The sequence below is a fragment of the Ciona intestinalis genome, unplaced genomic scaffold, assembly GCF_000224145.3.
Source record: "Ciona intestinalis unplaced genomic scaffold, KH HT000075.2, whole genome shotgun sequence".
Classification (NCBI taxonomy): domain Eukaryota; kingdom Metazoa; phylum Chordata; class Ascidiacea; order Phlebobranchia; family Cionidae; genus Ciona; species Ciona intestinalis.
In genome coordinates this window covers 709,040-726,422 of record NW_004190397.2, presented here as the reverse complement: position 1 = coordinate 726,422, position 17,383 = coordinate 709,040, and the positions used below count along the sequence as shown (strand labels likewise).

Genomic DNA, 17,383 nt, shown 5'->3' with positions numbered 1-17,383 from the left:
CTTGAAATACGGTTATACAACGACTGTATTAAAATAAAACAAATAACACATACATCGGTCTGTATTAAACACATTAAAGCTTTAACTTAACGGTTTAATCTTTTTGCGTGGAAGATGTCCTTGGGTTCAACTTAAGTACTTTAACAGCCATCTGCAGACATAGGTGCTTGCTACATATTTTGGAACAAACTTTAGCTGCTCGTAAAATTAATTCGTCATCGAAGTAACGATTGACAGGCAAAGCCTATGTTGCGAATCGCTTAAAAACGATCTACAAACAGTTTTAATGATTTAAAAACCCCACAAACACTAGATCTGTACAAAATTAAGACCTATGTAATAATCAACAGCATTGATGTTTGTTGAGGCGTCATTAATGTTCGTGTGCGTATCGTACGAACAACGTCCTTCAAAGAACGGCGAACGAGTTTGACTGTGTGATTTTGCCAGTTTCATACCCGCATGAACAATAGGCAGCAGCTTTGGCAAACTTTAATAGTCGCCGTTATTGTTACTGCTGCCATGGAAAGTATAGCTTAATCGTGTTTTGGCGCGAGTGATAAAAAAATCGCGTATACCGTATTTTCCTAATTTCTGCAAAATGAATGACGTCATCATAAACGTGGCCTCTTCTGCAATTTAAAAAAATCGGCGCCTATGTGTATATGTTATGGCTTTTTGGGTGTTGGGGCCATGAGACAAATCTGGCCTAAATCCTTGACAAGGACCTCACACACATAATAAAAAAAACGTATTCTTATGATTCCCACAGACCGTATTTTGTTGTTTAAAACATGATTATGATATTTGGATGCTACGTACTGTAAAGGTGCCCTGTCCCAACCCACACCTACAAGTACAGAATCGAAAATTTAAAAACATGCAGACCGTGGCGCAGCCAGGGAGTTGTCGCAACCCCCCCCCCCCCTTTGAAACCCATAAAAAAATTAATTAAAAAAAAATTTAAAAAACAATTTTTTTGAAATTTTTTTGATTAAACCCACCCCCGTTTTTTTTTATCTGGCTGCGCCACTGCATGGAGATAATTTTACCTCATCTTCATCCGTGAGCATTTGTTGTACTGTCCTCTCCATCTCACTACATCTTTTGTCAATCTCCCGATGCAGCTGAGGAAGAGCAAGCGATACTTTGGCCACATCATCACTGCTGTGTGTCATCATTATAAACTCAGGTGGCGTGGCGAATGCATTCACATTGTTTTCCATACATCTGTGGGAAAAGTTTAATTAAAAAACACACATACATATATATTAGTAGGGTGGGGGAAACAGGACACTTTTAGCACATAATATCTAAATATCCTGATCGTGTTTTAGAGAATTAACAACAGTCTATAGGAGTTGCGAGGATACGGTTTTAGAATTCTTTAAATGTTTCTTGTTTACTACCAAATGGGCAGAGAAATAGAATGAAAAAGTGTCCCATCTTTCTCCATCTTACTAAACAACATATATTTTAAAAATATACTTTTTCCGTTTAAAACTTTACTAAAAAAAAAGTTAAGAGCACATTTCTTTAAAGTTTAACTAAAATGAGGATAAATGTGTAAACTTCACTACATAAAAAAAGAAAACATTTTTTTGTTAAATTTGGTCCTAAATGATGGGACAAAATTTTTCACTATTAAAAAGAAAAAAAAAATCTCTTGAAAATGAAAAACCTTTTCTTGTCCTTATCATGGTCCAGTTCTTGTACAGTTTTCTTCAGCAAGCCAACGCCAGTCATTTTGGAGTCTTGTGCGGCAACTTCAGCTGATATAAATGAACCCCATGCTCGCTCAAGTGACTTGTGGTACCCCATGCCCATCGTCTGTAGCAACATTATGACATCATAATGAAACGAACATTGATTTAAACACACTGTTTTACTATAATTTAAAACAGGGCAACATTAAGTAAAAAATACAAAAAAGTTTAAATAGAAAAATGTAACTGTATTACATTACATCATTTAGTTAAACACTCTGAACTGTATATTTTGAGAACCTTTTCTTACAGTTTTTTTTGTAAAATATTTTTTTACTTAACAATAAAATAAAAATTTCAAAAATGATTTAAATTAACATAAAAAAAAATCAAACAAAATTAAAAAGGAAAAAAAAACTGAAAAAGATGAAAATACAGTATAAATAAAAGAAATATTGTTCAAAAAAAATCATAATAACTACAGTATATGTTTACATCAAAAAGAAAGAAAAAAAAAGCAAACATAAAAAGATAAAAAAAAAACAAGATAAATAAAAGACAAATTTGCCAAAAAAATCATAATAACTACACGTGTAAAAAAAGAAAACAGAAAAAAAAGATAAAAATACAATATATAAAAAAGACATACTGGTTAAAAATAGTAACAATTATATGAGTATATGCTTACATCTAACAAGTTGTCGATATCTACTCCATAATATTTCTTGATAGCAGCATTTGTAGCTTCTAGTTGAAGTATGTATTCATTACGTGCTTTCACAGATTTGAGATTGCTCTCAGAGTACTTGAGTTGTCTCTGTAAGATGACACTTATTAATACAAAGACGATTTACAAAAAAAACTAAGAATATCTACATGAAAACTGAAAATTACTAAATAAAAACTAAGAATATCTAAATGAAAACTGAGATATCTACATAAAAAATGGAGAATTTCTAAATAAAAACTGAGAATGTCCAAATAAAAACTGGGAATTTCTAAATAAAAGCTAAGAATATCTACAGAAAAACTGAAAATTACTAAATAAAACTGAGAATATCTTAATGAAAACTGAGATATCTACATAAAAACTAATCATTGCTACATAAAATCGGTTTACATTTATCTCTTCAAAATTAATATACACAATATCTACATAATGACGGTTTAATTTTAACTTTTGAAATTTACCTAAAAAGTCTGTAGCATCAAGAGTAAAAACTTTGGCTTACGTGTGGCCAAACCTTAGTCAATTTTTTGAGGTTTCATTTTTTGGGGTTTGAATTTTATGGTTTTCCATAAAAACTTACTTTTTCTTTTAATTTTTCCAATTTTCGGAACGAANGTAGACCTTTCTGACTTTGTTGTCCCAGTTTTCGGGGAGTTTTCTAAAGTTTTCTCATTCCTTTTGTCAAACTAAAATAAATAAACGAGAAAATTTAAACCGTAAACCCATAATACCACGCGATAGGTACAGGCATTAAAATCCATATACGCATAAAAAACGTAATTTACCTGTTTTTCTCAATTTGTAATTTGTTAAAATTATACCAAACATTAGGTACATGCACTTAAATCCATATACGCATACCAGAGATGGTATTCGGTTTTTAGTCGGACGACTAAATTTCTGTGCATTACTTATTACAAAAGTTAGAAATCTAAAGGTCGAAATCTAAATTTCAGTCAGTCGATTTAGGCGGCGACTAGTTTCGTCGTTAGCCGGGAATGCCACCTCTGAAAGCATAGTTTACCAGTTTTTCTCAATTTCTAATTTGTAAAAATTATACAACACATTAGATACAGCTACTAAAATCCATATACAGATAACAGAATGTGTAATTTACTTGTTTTTCTCAATTTGTAACTTGTAAAATTATACCATACATTAGGTACAGCGTACAGGCATTAAAATTCATTTACAAATAACAAAATGTGTAATTTTTTTTTTTTTACACAACTTGTAACTTGTAAAATTATATATCACATTAGATACAGCTACTAAAATCCATATACAGATAACAGAACGTGTAATTCACCTGTTTTTCCGCAACTCGTAACTTGCTTTCAGCTTGTACATACTCAGTATAATACACTTGATATAGCTGCATGGACTGATACAGCTTACGAAGATCTTTAAGTAAATCTTCATGCGAGCATAGAGCGATCTCACGTGTCTGGAAAAATTGTAATTTTAAAACGAGGAAAAGTATTAAATGTGATAAAAATAAAAAACCTTTTCCATATACTTTTCTTGATATTATAACTACATAAAAAAGCTTTTCTATCTATTGTTTTTACATTTTGTTTTAATAATATAAATGTATATATATAATATATAAAAAAGTCCCTTAGATGGATATATTATATTTAAAAAAATGTTTTACTGCTATATAATAAAAAAAAACTTAAGCAACCTATTACTGCAATGGATTAGTAGCAATTACCTTTAATAGTCTTGCCCAAGGACACAAGAGATTTTAAATTATAAACCAGTCAGCAAAAATGACCACAACTAAAATGCTACTATTTAAAAAAGTCCTTAAATTCAGGGAAGCTTAAAGCTAAAACTGATACAAAGCTTTTTTTCGTTTTTTGGGTACACTTAATTTTGCCAAAAACACATAGGGCAAACCATTAGGGGTGTATAGAATGTTATTTTACCCCAATGGTTTAAACTCGGGGGGGGGGGTGACTTATAAATTCTACTTCGAATTTAAGTACAGTGTAACTTTATCTTGCTGTTTGGAGGCAATAAACAAGCAGAGTCAAACATAAATTATACTTCATTTAACACATTACACAATTAATAAGGTTCTCTATGTTTGACGACTATGAGTGTAACTGTATTTTAAAAATGTAACTTTATAAAATAATTTCAAAAAGAGCCACAGAATTATCCAATTTTAATTTCAGTATATGTTTGACTCTGCTTGTTTGTTTTCACTTCACAGCAGAATAAGCTATATTGTACTTAAAACTTATTACTCACTAAAGAATAAAAGAATAAACTTAAAACTTATTAATCACAAAAGAATATTACTCACTTTTTTGTGAAGTCTTATGGCATCTTCAACTACAATCTGCAACCTTGGAATAAAGTGATTAGCATATATGTTTGATAATGATTGATGATCTTTGCTTTCACGCTGGCATTGTTCAAGCATTTGAAACCAACATAATACGGGTGATTGCAGGTCAAGGTCTGGCTGCTCTTTCCTGAAATTTAATATATACATAATTAATATAGCAATAGGTGATTAGGTGTTAATAGGGTTGCATTGCATGGTATGCATGCGTGCCCCGCTAGAAATTTAAAAGTTGTGTTTTATTCTTTATGGGCGAGGGTCCTTGTCAAGGACCTGGGATTTGGACCAGATTTGGCTCATTACCCAAACACCTGGGAAGCCTATTTAAGTCTTTCATGCGACCGGTGTTCAACTTTGCGACACTACTTTGTAGAAACGTATTTTCGCATAATTTTTTATCCATGTGTGCACACCACACTTTTCAACTTTGTTTTTTTTTTGATATGGCTTATAATTTGGACAACCCATTAGTGACCACTGGGTTTGAGCAATGTCTGCTAAGTGTCTTGCCCAAGGACACATGTGCAGTTTTAGTATCGCCATCAAGCATCGAACCGGGTACCCTTTGGTTACTATGCAAGCATCTAAACCAATGGGTCACGACGCTGGATAATTTAAAAGTTAACACAGGTTGTGTAAATTATAAAATACAAGTTTAGCAACTTGTGTGACTTTAAGAGGTTTAAAAATTTCTGTGTTACTGGAAAATCATGATTTGAATATGCAAACCATGGTATGTGAAATAGAAAATTACCATTTGAATTTAAAAATCATGTGAGTTTAAAAATCATGTGAGTTTAAAAATCACGTGAGTTTAAAAATCATGATTTGTATTTAAAATCCACAATTGTGAACTAAAAATCCTGATGTAATTTAAAAAACCACGTGATTTCTGTAGAGACAATACAATCCCATATATCTATTGAACAAGAAAACAATAAAATCAAATGTTATGACAACCACCTTAAATTCTATTCAAGGCCCAGGAATGTATATAAAATAACACGCATGTTTAAGCAGATAATAAAACAACAAACAAATATATCTTTGACAGTGTGGCAAGATACTGTATAAATAATGAAACAACTAGAACAAATAGGATTTTAATACAGTGTGTGTACATGCGCACTTTGTGCAATATAGTAGGATGGGGGAAGATGGGACAAGTAGAATAGTAAGATGGGGGAAGATGGGACAAGTAATATAGTAGGGTGGGGGAAGATGGGACAAGTAATACAGTAGGGTGGGGGAAGATGGGACAAGTAATATAGTAGGGTGGGGAAGATGGGACAAGTAATATAGTAGGGTGGGGAAGGTGGGACAAGTAATATAGTAGGGTGGGGGAAGATGGGACAAGTAATATAGTAGGGTGGGAGAAGATGGGACAAGTAATATAGTAGGGTAGGGGAATATGGGACATGTAATATAGTAGGGGGGAGATCGGACAACTTTTAAATCCATTTTTTGTCATATTTGGTAGTAAAATAAAGAACATTCATAAAGCTATAAAATTGTATCCTCACGACTACCATAGGCCGTTGTTTATTGTTTAAAACGGGAATAGGATATTAGGATATTATGTGCTAAAGGTGTCCTGTCTTCCCCCACAGTACTATATATCCTATAAGGATAAGTAGATCATATTGTGTATAGAAAGTATGTTAAGCTAATGGTTACTATAATGACAAGTTTGCAGCCTTTAAATTCAATGCAGCAATTTAAACAACATGACTTTATTTGTTTTTGCATGGACGACAATTTGAATAACCGATTATTGATTACTGGTTTGAAGCAATTAATGTTAAGCGTCTTGTTCAAAGTCAAGCGCATACATTAACAACAATGTCTTTAGCATGCAGCAGAAAACATGGTATATTTTGGTAATGATACTTTGTCAAAAAATTTATAATTATTTTCTGATTTATTAGTATTCTATGTGGGTAAGGGCCTATAGCATCTCATGGAACCTGGAATTAAGGCCAGAGATACCATTAGAGCCATCCCCCCAAAAAATCAAAATCAAAAAGTCCCACAATCAAGTACCAAATTAAGGCTAGATTCACAGAACCTTATATCACATTAATTTGTGCTTACTTGTGCATAATTTTTTCTACAAACTTAAAAAAAATACGTGAAACTTACTTTATAGCGTATAAGTTTCTTTGCTTTGTGAGATACTTCTCAGATAAAATATCCAGTTTCCGAGCGTATTCTGAATCTATTTCAGATTTCCGTTTGAAAAATTCTTGCATATCATTGAGCAAAGTGGTTCGTGACTCTGTGTGTTGGTCGAGACATTTCAGCTGCTCATTCAACTGAAGTCGGATTTCTGGCGAAACAAAAACACGGGTTAGATCAGCGGGTACAATGTAATAACATAAGGGCTTACAGTTCTAAATGGTGGACCTAATATTAAAAGATTTGATATTTTAGAAGGGTGTATTAATAAATAAATGAATAACTTTAAATTGTTTAATGTTTTAGAAGAATTCATTATTAAATTGACCAGCATTTTAAAAGCATTTATTAATAAATGAATAACATTAAATTGTCCAGCGTTTTAAAGGGATTTATTAATAAATTAATAAAAAACATTAAATTGTTTGATGTTTTAAAAGGATTTATTAATAAATGGATGAATAACACCAATGCACAATTGCAAACATATGTGGAGACTTTATACACCTCATGCACACTGGCAAGTTATTAGCTAGTTAACAATAATGGAACTTTGGGTTATGGGTTATAGAATAATCCTGGTCCAAATTTCAGGTCACATGGCGTGTCTTGCAGCTCTTGCTATAGCATGATGCATGATACTCATATAACAAAAACTACAACTTTGTGTGACTTTTGTTATTATTTTGTTTTATTCGTGTGTGATTATAGCAGCATTAAGCTTTGGACCTAGCATTTTATAAGTGTTTAATTATTCTGGTTTAAGGAAAAGACAAAACAAAGACAGAATAATAAAAGAAAACAGACAAGGCCACGCAACTTTAATACAGTGACTCAGAACCAGAGTAATCAGTTCTTAAAGAACAGTAGAATTTACTGCAGTGAGTGGGCATAGAAGGTTTCTACATAAAGACCCATGAGAGGAAAACTCTGCCTATCTAACCTTAAGAGAATAATCAATATGACAATACTATTAGTCATAAGACTCATAACTTCAGCAGTGTGCTTGAATAAAGTTAAGCAAGCATTTAAAAGACTTGTATCAAGATTTCAAGGAATCTAAGCCTTTCGAAAAAGTGGTAATATAGAATATCTATACAGTAGGGTGGGGAAAGATAAGACACATTTAGCACATATTATTTAAATATCCTGATTGTGTTTTGAACAATTCACAGCGGTCTGTGGGGGTCGTGAGGATACGGTTTTATAATTGTTTGAATGTTCTTTGTTTACTACCAAATGGGACGAGAAAATACAATCAAAAGGTGTCCCATCTTTCCCCAAAGGTGACCCCTACTACACAATATGTAATAGGTATTTTCCCCAAAGGTGACCCCTACTATACAATATGTATGTGAAGATAAATATAAAACACATTTGTTTGACAGAAGACAGGCTGTTAACTGCTTAACCATACCTAAATATAACATTTTTAATTAATATTAACTAATACTATTACATACTCTATTCAAGGTATAATATAGGACCAAAAATAATAAGGCACAAACTTATAACATTGTATCTTATATGAATTAAACCAAATAAAATTAACAAAAAATAACAGCAAAAATTACATATCATTTGATACATTAATCACAAAAGTATTTGAATGTACAAAAAACATGTTTATCTGTCACAGTGGGGTATTAAGTAATACGCATTTCCTTTCCTTAATTGATCGACATGACGTCACACTATCATTATAGGTCAATCCCTGTCCTTTAACACATGACTTTGACCGTGATGATAGGTTGTGACGTCACAGAAGCGCGTGCAATCTTTACTAGAATGCAAGGTCGGTACTACAGTTTTATGGATCTTAGTTATTCTCGCGTGGTGGGAAAACAACAGTCGTTTTAACACGGGTGTTGTGTTTCATACACCTCGTGCCCGCTCACGAGTTATATATATTAACCTTTATTTTGTTAATATATATATTAACCTTTATTTTGTTTTTTTTCGTTTTTTTTTATGCGTAGCTAATAATTTGGGCAACCTATTAGTAACCACTGGGTTAAAGCAATTGCATTCAAGTGTCTTGCCCAAGGACACATACGGCTACAACTGCGGCAGCGTCGGGCACATTACTCGTTCCCTTTTCTGAAAACGAGCGCTATAACCTCTGTAGCACGGCGCCAAGCAAAACTGATAAGAAAATGCAAAAGCAATTAATCACTCTGTTAAATCGTTAAAATTGCACGAGTTCATGCAGAGCCGATTACAGACGGTTTGGAATTTGAAATTCTATCTTAATACCAAACATTTGGTTTTGATTGAAGAGTTCAATTTAAGTACACGGTAAAGCATGCGAGATTAAACCGCACTCTGAGCACGCGCGAGCGACAAGACGTGTCTAGTTTACAAATATGAATCATTCATTACTTTTTAAGTATTGGTATACTAGCAGTGCCGTGGGCGAAGGGCTCCGGTAAATCTTGTCGCGAAATTCTGGACAAGATTTTGGGAGATAACGTTGCATGCACAGGGACGTATGAACGCGAGCGTTTCAGCAACCCAGGGTACTGGAGCTTTGCCAAGGCAAATTACTTTGCGAGAAATACTTTGGTAGAATTCATGGCGACAGAAAATGAGCGCGAAATTTAGTGTGGTGGAAAACCTTAAAGGGGAACTGAAGTTATGTTAAAATTTTGCGTGAATATAGCCTTTACTAATCTGAATCTAACGATAAAACGGTGCGGTTTTAAATAGATAATTTAGTATTGTATATTCTGGTTAGTGAAGTCTATCAGTACACCTTTTGTAAAAAAATAATTTCAGTTTCACTTTAAATAAGCATTCGGTATGTGTTCGGGGTGGCAATCATGCCATAAGAATGATGTTATGTTTTAATGCACATATTACGCGGGCTAACCGCTTATGTAGGGGTACTTTCACTTGAAAATAGATAACACAGCTCTGGTTATAACTTGCTGATAAGAGCAGAACTTTAAAATAGAGTGTAATGATGTAATAGGGAACATACGTAACTGTTCATAATGGGCGCGTGTGTTTTGGGGCAAGACAGTCAGTGGACATTGCTCCAACCCAGTGGTCACTAATGGAACAAAATAAACAAAAAATAAACCAAAAAGTTACATACGTGGTAACGCAAGCGGGCACGATGTGTATGAAATAAAAAACCTGTTTTATACCGACTGTCGTTACTTCGCCGTAAAAGTTACATATGTGGTATTGGTAACGCATAAGCGGGCACAGTATAGATAAAATAAAACACCTGTTTTACACTGACTGTCGTTCCCCGCCACGCGAGGATAAATAAGTGACATTTATTCATTTGAACGCAGACGGACGATTTGTAGTGACAGTAGCAGACATCTGTCTTTATGCATGAATTGGCAGTGTAAAACAAAGCCAGTATATCTGATTAGTCGTAAATCCACATGCGATAAGGCACGTACCATCTGTCTGTCTATAATCGAAAAAAAAAAATAATAAAGAAGAAAAGGACCGGCTAATAAAAGTCACGCATTTGGGAAATTGTAATTGAATTTTAATTTATATGTATTCAATCTGTCAAATGAGTTGTATTTTTTTAGAAGTTACGTTATATAATAAAAATATATGAACATGAATTCGTATATCGTTCTCCTGGAATAGGATAGCGAAAATTAAATTAAAGTCATAGAATGTTACGTATTCGAAAGAATTTAATAATAAACAATTTTTAATGCAGTTTTTATTTTATCTGTAGCGTGTTTTAACGGTTATCGGCTGTTTCGTAATTTATAGTAGGGTGGGGGAAGATGGGACACCTGTTTATTCTGTTTTCTCTTCCAATTTGGTAGTAAGCAAAAAACATTCAAAGAATTATGAAACAGTATGTTCACAACTCCCAAGCACCGTAGTTAATTGTTTAAAACACGATCAGGTTATTTGGATATTATGTGCTAAATGTGTCCCATCTTCCCCCACTCTACTATATATCTTTTCGTTGTTAAATTTGATCTTGGCTATCGTTTTTAAAATATTAAAGTTATGTTTTTGAATTTAACGTGCAGAAGACAACACACAAACAATAAGCGACAATACAGAAACATTCGTTCCGTTTAAATGTAATTTATATTCACTTTGCTTTGCCGAACGAAATTCCGTATTATAAGCTAGCGATACGACATTGTAACATAAGTAGGCACTTGATAATATCTGCTAGAGCAGTCATGACAGCATACACTAGGTCGGTACTGTTAATTCCCCTTTACATAAGAACGGATCGATGAAAACAAAGCGTTTAAATTGAAAGCACGCGACGATTCTGGCGTATTGATTGAAAAGTCACTTCTGCAATGACGGACGCGTTGGAATTAAATCGAAATGGAAATATCTATAACAACATACACTGTACAGCGTTGCCAAGTCGTATTAAAAATACTTTACCATATGTATCGTTTCTTGTCGTTTTTTTTAAACTAGTACTGTAGGGTAAGATGGTATACCGTTAGCAGTTAAAACCCATATTTCTGGGACATTTTTTAACATTAATAACGTTTTTCTTTTTATCTTACCCCACCCTACTATACAATGATTTAAAGAAACTAATATATTAAACTATAGATGCATTCATTTCATGATTCCAGTTAAAAACCTATTATACAGTCAAATAATAACATTAATAACTTTTATTTACCCCTTCGATTACGGTAGCAAAGATTTAGAACTATTTTAAACGAAAATACAGGATATAGCGACGAAACAACAGTTGTTAAAACGCATTAAAAACATATTTACATTTATTTGGTAAAAAACAAGCGTAATAAATAGTACATTTATAAGAATAAATATATGTTTCAAATTGGTGATAAATCAAAATTAAAACCAGATTTTTTCATGAAACACGTTTCGTCTCGATTCATTAGCGCTCTGCTTTCGTTTTTCGTGGAATACAGCTACACAGAACGTATCAGTATGCGACGGAAAATTACTGATAAGAAACATGTTATATTAATAAACGTCTGTAATATTACATTGCCGTACACCAATCAACGTAATGCAACACGAACGCTTACACGAACGTTTAATATAACGTCGTGCTAATTTCGCCGAAACTTTAGCTTTGTATTGGCGCGATTTCAAAGTAGTTATGTACGTGTGTGCGGTTTAAGATTACATACACTGTTGTAACATACCAAGTTCCTGGTTCTATAAATACAATTTCATCATACTCATAGTACCGTGGGGTAAAATGGGATATTGTTAGATCCTAAATCCCATATTTCCTGACCTGGTTTGAGCAATGACCAACGTTTTTTTAAAGTTGTAAGAATACAGTTATATAATTCTGAAAACATTCTTTGTTTTTTTTACCAAATGGGACGGTAAAGAGAATGAAAATGTCCCATCTTACCCCACCATACTAAACGTTTTCTTCATATAATCAAAGTTACACCCACGTTAAAAATAGCCGCGACTAAACGAGCGTGTATTTGGGCAGTTTAAACTGGTTTAAAGCTGTCAAAACTGGAAGATATATGAGGACAAAGTGACTTAAAGATATAATATGTTCCCTACGGGGCGTAGGCGTTATAAAGAAAAGGGAAGTGAAAATGGAATACCACTAACACTAACCGACATACGACTTAACCCGCCCGTTGCCTCTCGTCATAGGGCAGAGCTTTGCCAGATATGCTATGACTTGCAAATCATTAGTGTGTGAAGGTAATGCAAAAGGACTGACATGTCCGTGTATTGGGTGTAAGTGTTTAAACAGGTTACACGTTACAGAATACAGATTTTATACAATGCTAAAACTAAAAATTTGGCCTAAATTCGAAGTCCCACGGCACAGCTTGCTGTAGGATATAACTCATATAGATTTAAAACAAGTAAAATAAGTATTATATAGTGGGCTGGAGGGAAGATGGGACACCTGTTTATTCTATTTTCTCATCCAATTTGGTAGTAAACAAGGAACATTCAAAGAATTATAAAACCGTATCCTTACGACTCCCATAGACTGTAGCTAATTGTTGAAACACGATCATGATACTTGGGTAATATGTGCCAAAATTGTCCCATCTTAACCCACAGTACTATATACCTTTACAAATTATCCTAATGGAATATTAGCACATCATAAGGGTTTATACAACTCAAGTTAAACCATGTAATTTTGACTTGTAATACAGTTGTTATAACACACGCAAAATTTATGAGGTTTTTAACCTCAGCTTTATTTGTTCAATACTTTGTGTATGCTGTTGGTAAATATGCCCAACAATGTATGCTTTGGCGCAATTCCATACACCTTGCGTGCGTGTATCATTAACCTAGTCCAAAGTCACTTAGGGATAAGTGGCTGCTATGCACACAACGGACCACGAAAGTTAAAACACCTCGGCGCACTCGAGCACTCAGTCGTGGTGAAATTTGACACCGTGACGTCACTAACGACGCATTTCAACGAAATATGTCGGATGCGCGCAGTCGAGCTGGGTTTTAAAGCAATCTAGGCTAAAACGAACCAAAGGTGAGCATGTATTCCGTGCACGATTATGTAAGCAAAAATGCATAATGAAAAGCGTCAGATTAGACACTATTGTACAGAACATTATTATTGCATATTTCATTTCAAAACACGGAAATCTTATGGGTTTAAAATTCCTATTTAAAAATCGTTGCATTCGATTCGACTAAGCAGGCCCTTTGTTCTAAATCCTTTATTCAGAATTAGACACGCCGGACCGAGTTTTGAGTGAGCACATCGCTCTGTGACGTCATTTATCAGCGTTAAAATAGGAACAATGATGGATCGAGACCGGGAAAAGGAATTTCGCGACAGTTTGTGGCCGTAATCGAGTTCAGAGAGAGTTAAAAACGTTCACATTGTTTGGTTCTTAATACTGTATTGGGTTGTTATCACCCACAAAGTCACATACTTGGTAACTTTTCAGCGAGCATGAGGTGTATGAAACAGAGCACTTGTGTAATAATGGCTGTTGCCAGTCACGTGAGAATAAAAAAGCTGCATTATGTGGGAAATATATGTACTATACTGTACCAGTGTTTATAAATTATATCTACGTGTAATTCGACCCAATGCAACTACAAATGCCTCATTAAATTTACACGTCAACACAGTAAAAAACATACGTTTCTAAACATGCGTTTCTACATATACACAACAATAATACGAAATACCACGACAGCGATCTTCTTTTACGACCGCTACAAGCTATGTTTATAGCAAAGAGCTATAGTTTCAAACGAGCGCGCATAAAAAGCTATAATTCCCTTATGTAAGACGAGACGGGCGAAATCTTAAGTCGTCATACGAGAGGTGCTTGCGGAATGTTAATTTCGAGAGAGAGAAAACACTGCTTTGTTCACCCACTGTCTTGGAAATGTTAGATCATAACCTCTTTTATTGCCGATGACAGAGAACGTATTATTCCATAGCAGAGACTTTACATAGGGCTACAGAAGTTGTGCTAGGGTATAATATTGTAGGTAATACCTGTTGGGAAAAAAAGTGCTCTAAAATTTGAAAAATTTAAACAGGAAACTGTGAAATACTAAACATTAAAATTTGTTCTTATATACAAATTCCAAAAAATATAAATTCCAAATTTTGCTCTGTGTAAAGGACCTTAGATTTGCTTTTAATTGTAAGCCAGTATCCCAAGGGATGAATTCCATAGATAAATAAAACTCTTGGCTTCAAAAATATCACCACTTAACACATAACGCCTATGCTGCTTTGTAATACCCATGAGAAAATGTCATCAGTAGTAAAATACTAAAATTCCATGCAGTTTTTGAATTCAACATTGGATTTACACTAGTTTGTCTATTTGGCTTTTTTTTCAGCACAGAAATGTAGGTCAGTTAGAATTTTCAAAACAAAAAAGATTTCTTTAACACTTATATAAAAAACATACAACCGGCAGGAACAACATATACAAACATATTTTTATCAGTGTTTTAATATATGCATTACACTTAAATAGAACTTGCTTGATAACCACTTATAATATAAAACAAGGAGGAACATTCCCACAGAAATATATGTAATGATAAGATAACACCATTGCAATTAGTTTAAACATTTTCTGCTGAACTGGGCTAACTGATAATGAGCAAAAGCAATCATTATTGTTTTCCTTGTAATTGGTTATCACAGTTTAGAATTATAGCAATTGGCAACTTTTAGAAATTGGACTATTTAGTCAAAAGTCAAAACCAACAATCACACATCCAAATAATAAAATAAATATATTTATATATATATATTATAATATTTATATATTGAAAACAAATTCCTGTTGCCACATACATGACATCATAAATAACAGTTTTTAAAAACAAACAGAAAATATAAACCAGCTACAAAAAAATTTAGAAACTCATAAAAAAAAGAAAACAATGCCAAATGTAATGTCATCAAATAAAGAAAAAAAAGGTGCAATAAACATATATATCTATATATAGATATATATTATACAGTTTTTTGTCAAAGTCAAACATTTTACAAATTTCATTGAAAATAAAATGAGGCCAAGTGTGATGTCACAAAGAAAGGTTTCAAGTAACGCTTGATTGCACATGAGTGGAAATGCTTTGACGAGCGATCAAGCGGACACATGTCTAAACAATAGTTGGGTCTATTCGAACACAACATTTTGAAACATTCTTGTTAAATATTTTCGCTGGCATTGTGTGAAAACAAAGCAACTAAATTAACTCTTATTTTAGGTCATTTCTGTTCCAGGCAGATATGTATCTAAATACCTAAGCTGACATGATGGGAGCATTTTAAAACTTGGTATAAGAAACTGAGCGTTACTGGTAATAATAAGCACTTAGATTTATGATTACATATTAGATAAAGCAACAGTATTTTATTTGAAAATTTCTGTTATAATTTGACAGAATGACATACTGATACATACATTAGTAACAACACATAAATCTTAAGCTCATACTGTGATCGCCTTGCCTATAGATTAGAAAGCCATTACCGTTTACATTAATGAATAATGATGTTAGCAATCTCATTAATTTCTACATTGGCATACAGGCTTTTAGTAGTGTGTGTGGCTATGTGCTGTAGTGTCTCATTCACATAGAATAACTAGCATACAGATACAAACACACCTTTTTGTTAAACTGTTCAAAGTTAAATATGTGAAAAAGTGGTAATTACTATTTCACCAGACGGATTTGTATTTTTTGTGGTATAGTAGAATTTGAACTGTGTCTTTTAAAATTTCCGCTCCAATTACAGGATGTCCATGGAATTTTCCAATTTTGTATTTTATATACAGAAAGGTTAGAACAACAATTGTATGCAATTGAATTTAATAGTATAGGCTAATATGTGAATTGTATACTGTATAGCATATAGTATCAATACAGACATGCATTTCTGGTATAAATTCCATGTATGCGTGCCTGGCCATAGAACATCACACATAAAATGATGGAAAAAGATAAATACATCAACACGTAAAACTACATTACCATAAAATGGTGGTAAAAGTATGCAGCAGAGACACAGAGGCCACTTATTTGTATGTTCTGCTTAGTTGTACAAACATTCCTTTACAAGAGTTTTGTAGTGATAAGAGTACAGATAAAACAACAAAATTAGCAGTAAAGATTACAATGCACCTCAAGGGTTTTGTTTAAAAGGTTTTACTATGAGTCTACGAACACCTATCCACATGCTGCAATACTATTATTATTATTCAGACGTTTCGTATTATACAGACTTTTTTTTAGACATTTCGTCTGCCATACAGTGAGACTTTATATTGGTATAGCATAACTGTATTAAAATATGGATACAAAAAGCTTAGGTCCACCAAAACAACCCTCTAAACCAAGTTTTACGCATTTTTGAACCCTTAAAAATCATTTCAACAATGTATTTGCAGCTTTTTGTATAAACCAAATTTACTGCCCAGGTTTTAAGTTGTTGAATAAGCAGAATCAAGGAATATCAAAGGTAGGGCAAAAAAAAATTTTTGTGCTTGAAATACGTTTTAAGGTGGCTGTACACAGTATTCGGAATTCGTCCGTTCTGTCTGTTTGGTCCGGATTTCGCTGCCGCATTCGGAACTCGGTAATAGGTTTGCATACGACTTTGCATGCCGGATACTGTGTAGTGTGTACAGCCACCTTTAGGCTTTTTGGAATGTCACCCAAGTATTTTTAAATTAAAAATTGTCACTCAAATGCCATTAAAGTCTTACCTTTTATCTTTGCATCACATTCTGCCAGAGGCTGTTTATCCTTCTTGGTGTTCATTTCACAGAGTAACTATTACTTTTCTTCGGTCAGAACTAACCTGAGCTGCTCATTTTATTCAATGTATTTCTCTTAAAGCAATTTTACCCTTTTACCTACTATACAGCATGGCGGCACCTTAACACAGAAGTTAAACTTATAAAA

General features: G+C 33.4%; 1 protein-coding gene across 1 annotated transcript in view; it reads right to left on the bottom strand.

The window, feature by feature from the left end:
* The window catches only part of LOC100178679 (SLIT-ROBO Rho GTPase-activating protein 1-like), a 32,795-nt gene extending 15,412 nt beyond the window's left edge, over nt 1-17,383 (bottom strand). The window contains 10 exon segments of the mRNA XM_026838382.1: nt 333-480; nt 1,053-1,230; nt 1,682-1,830; nt 2,395-2,523; nt 3,017-3,037; nt 3,039-3,122; nt 3,746-3,883; nt 4,754-4,925; nt 6,938-7,124; nt 17,185-17,383. Coding sequence (XP_026694183.1) covers nt 333-480; nt 1,053-1,230; nt 1,682-1,830; nt 2,395-2,523; nt 3,017-3,037; nt 3,039-3,122; nt 3,746-3,883; nt 4,754-4,925; nt 6,938-7,124; nt 17,185-17,239 — 1,261 coding nt within the window. The 5' untranslated portion in view covers nt 17,240-17,383.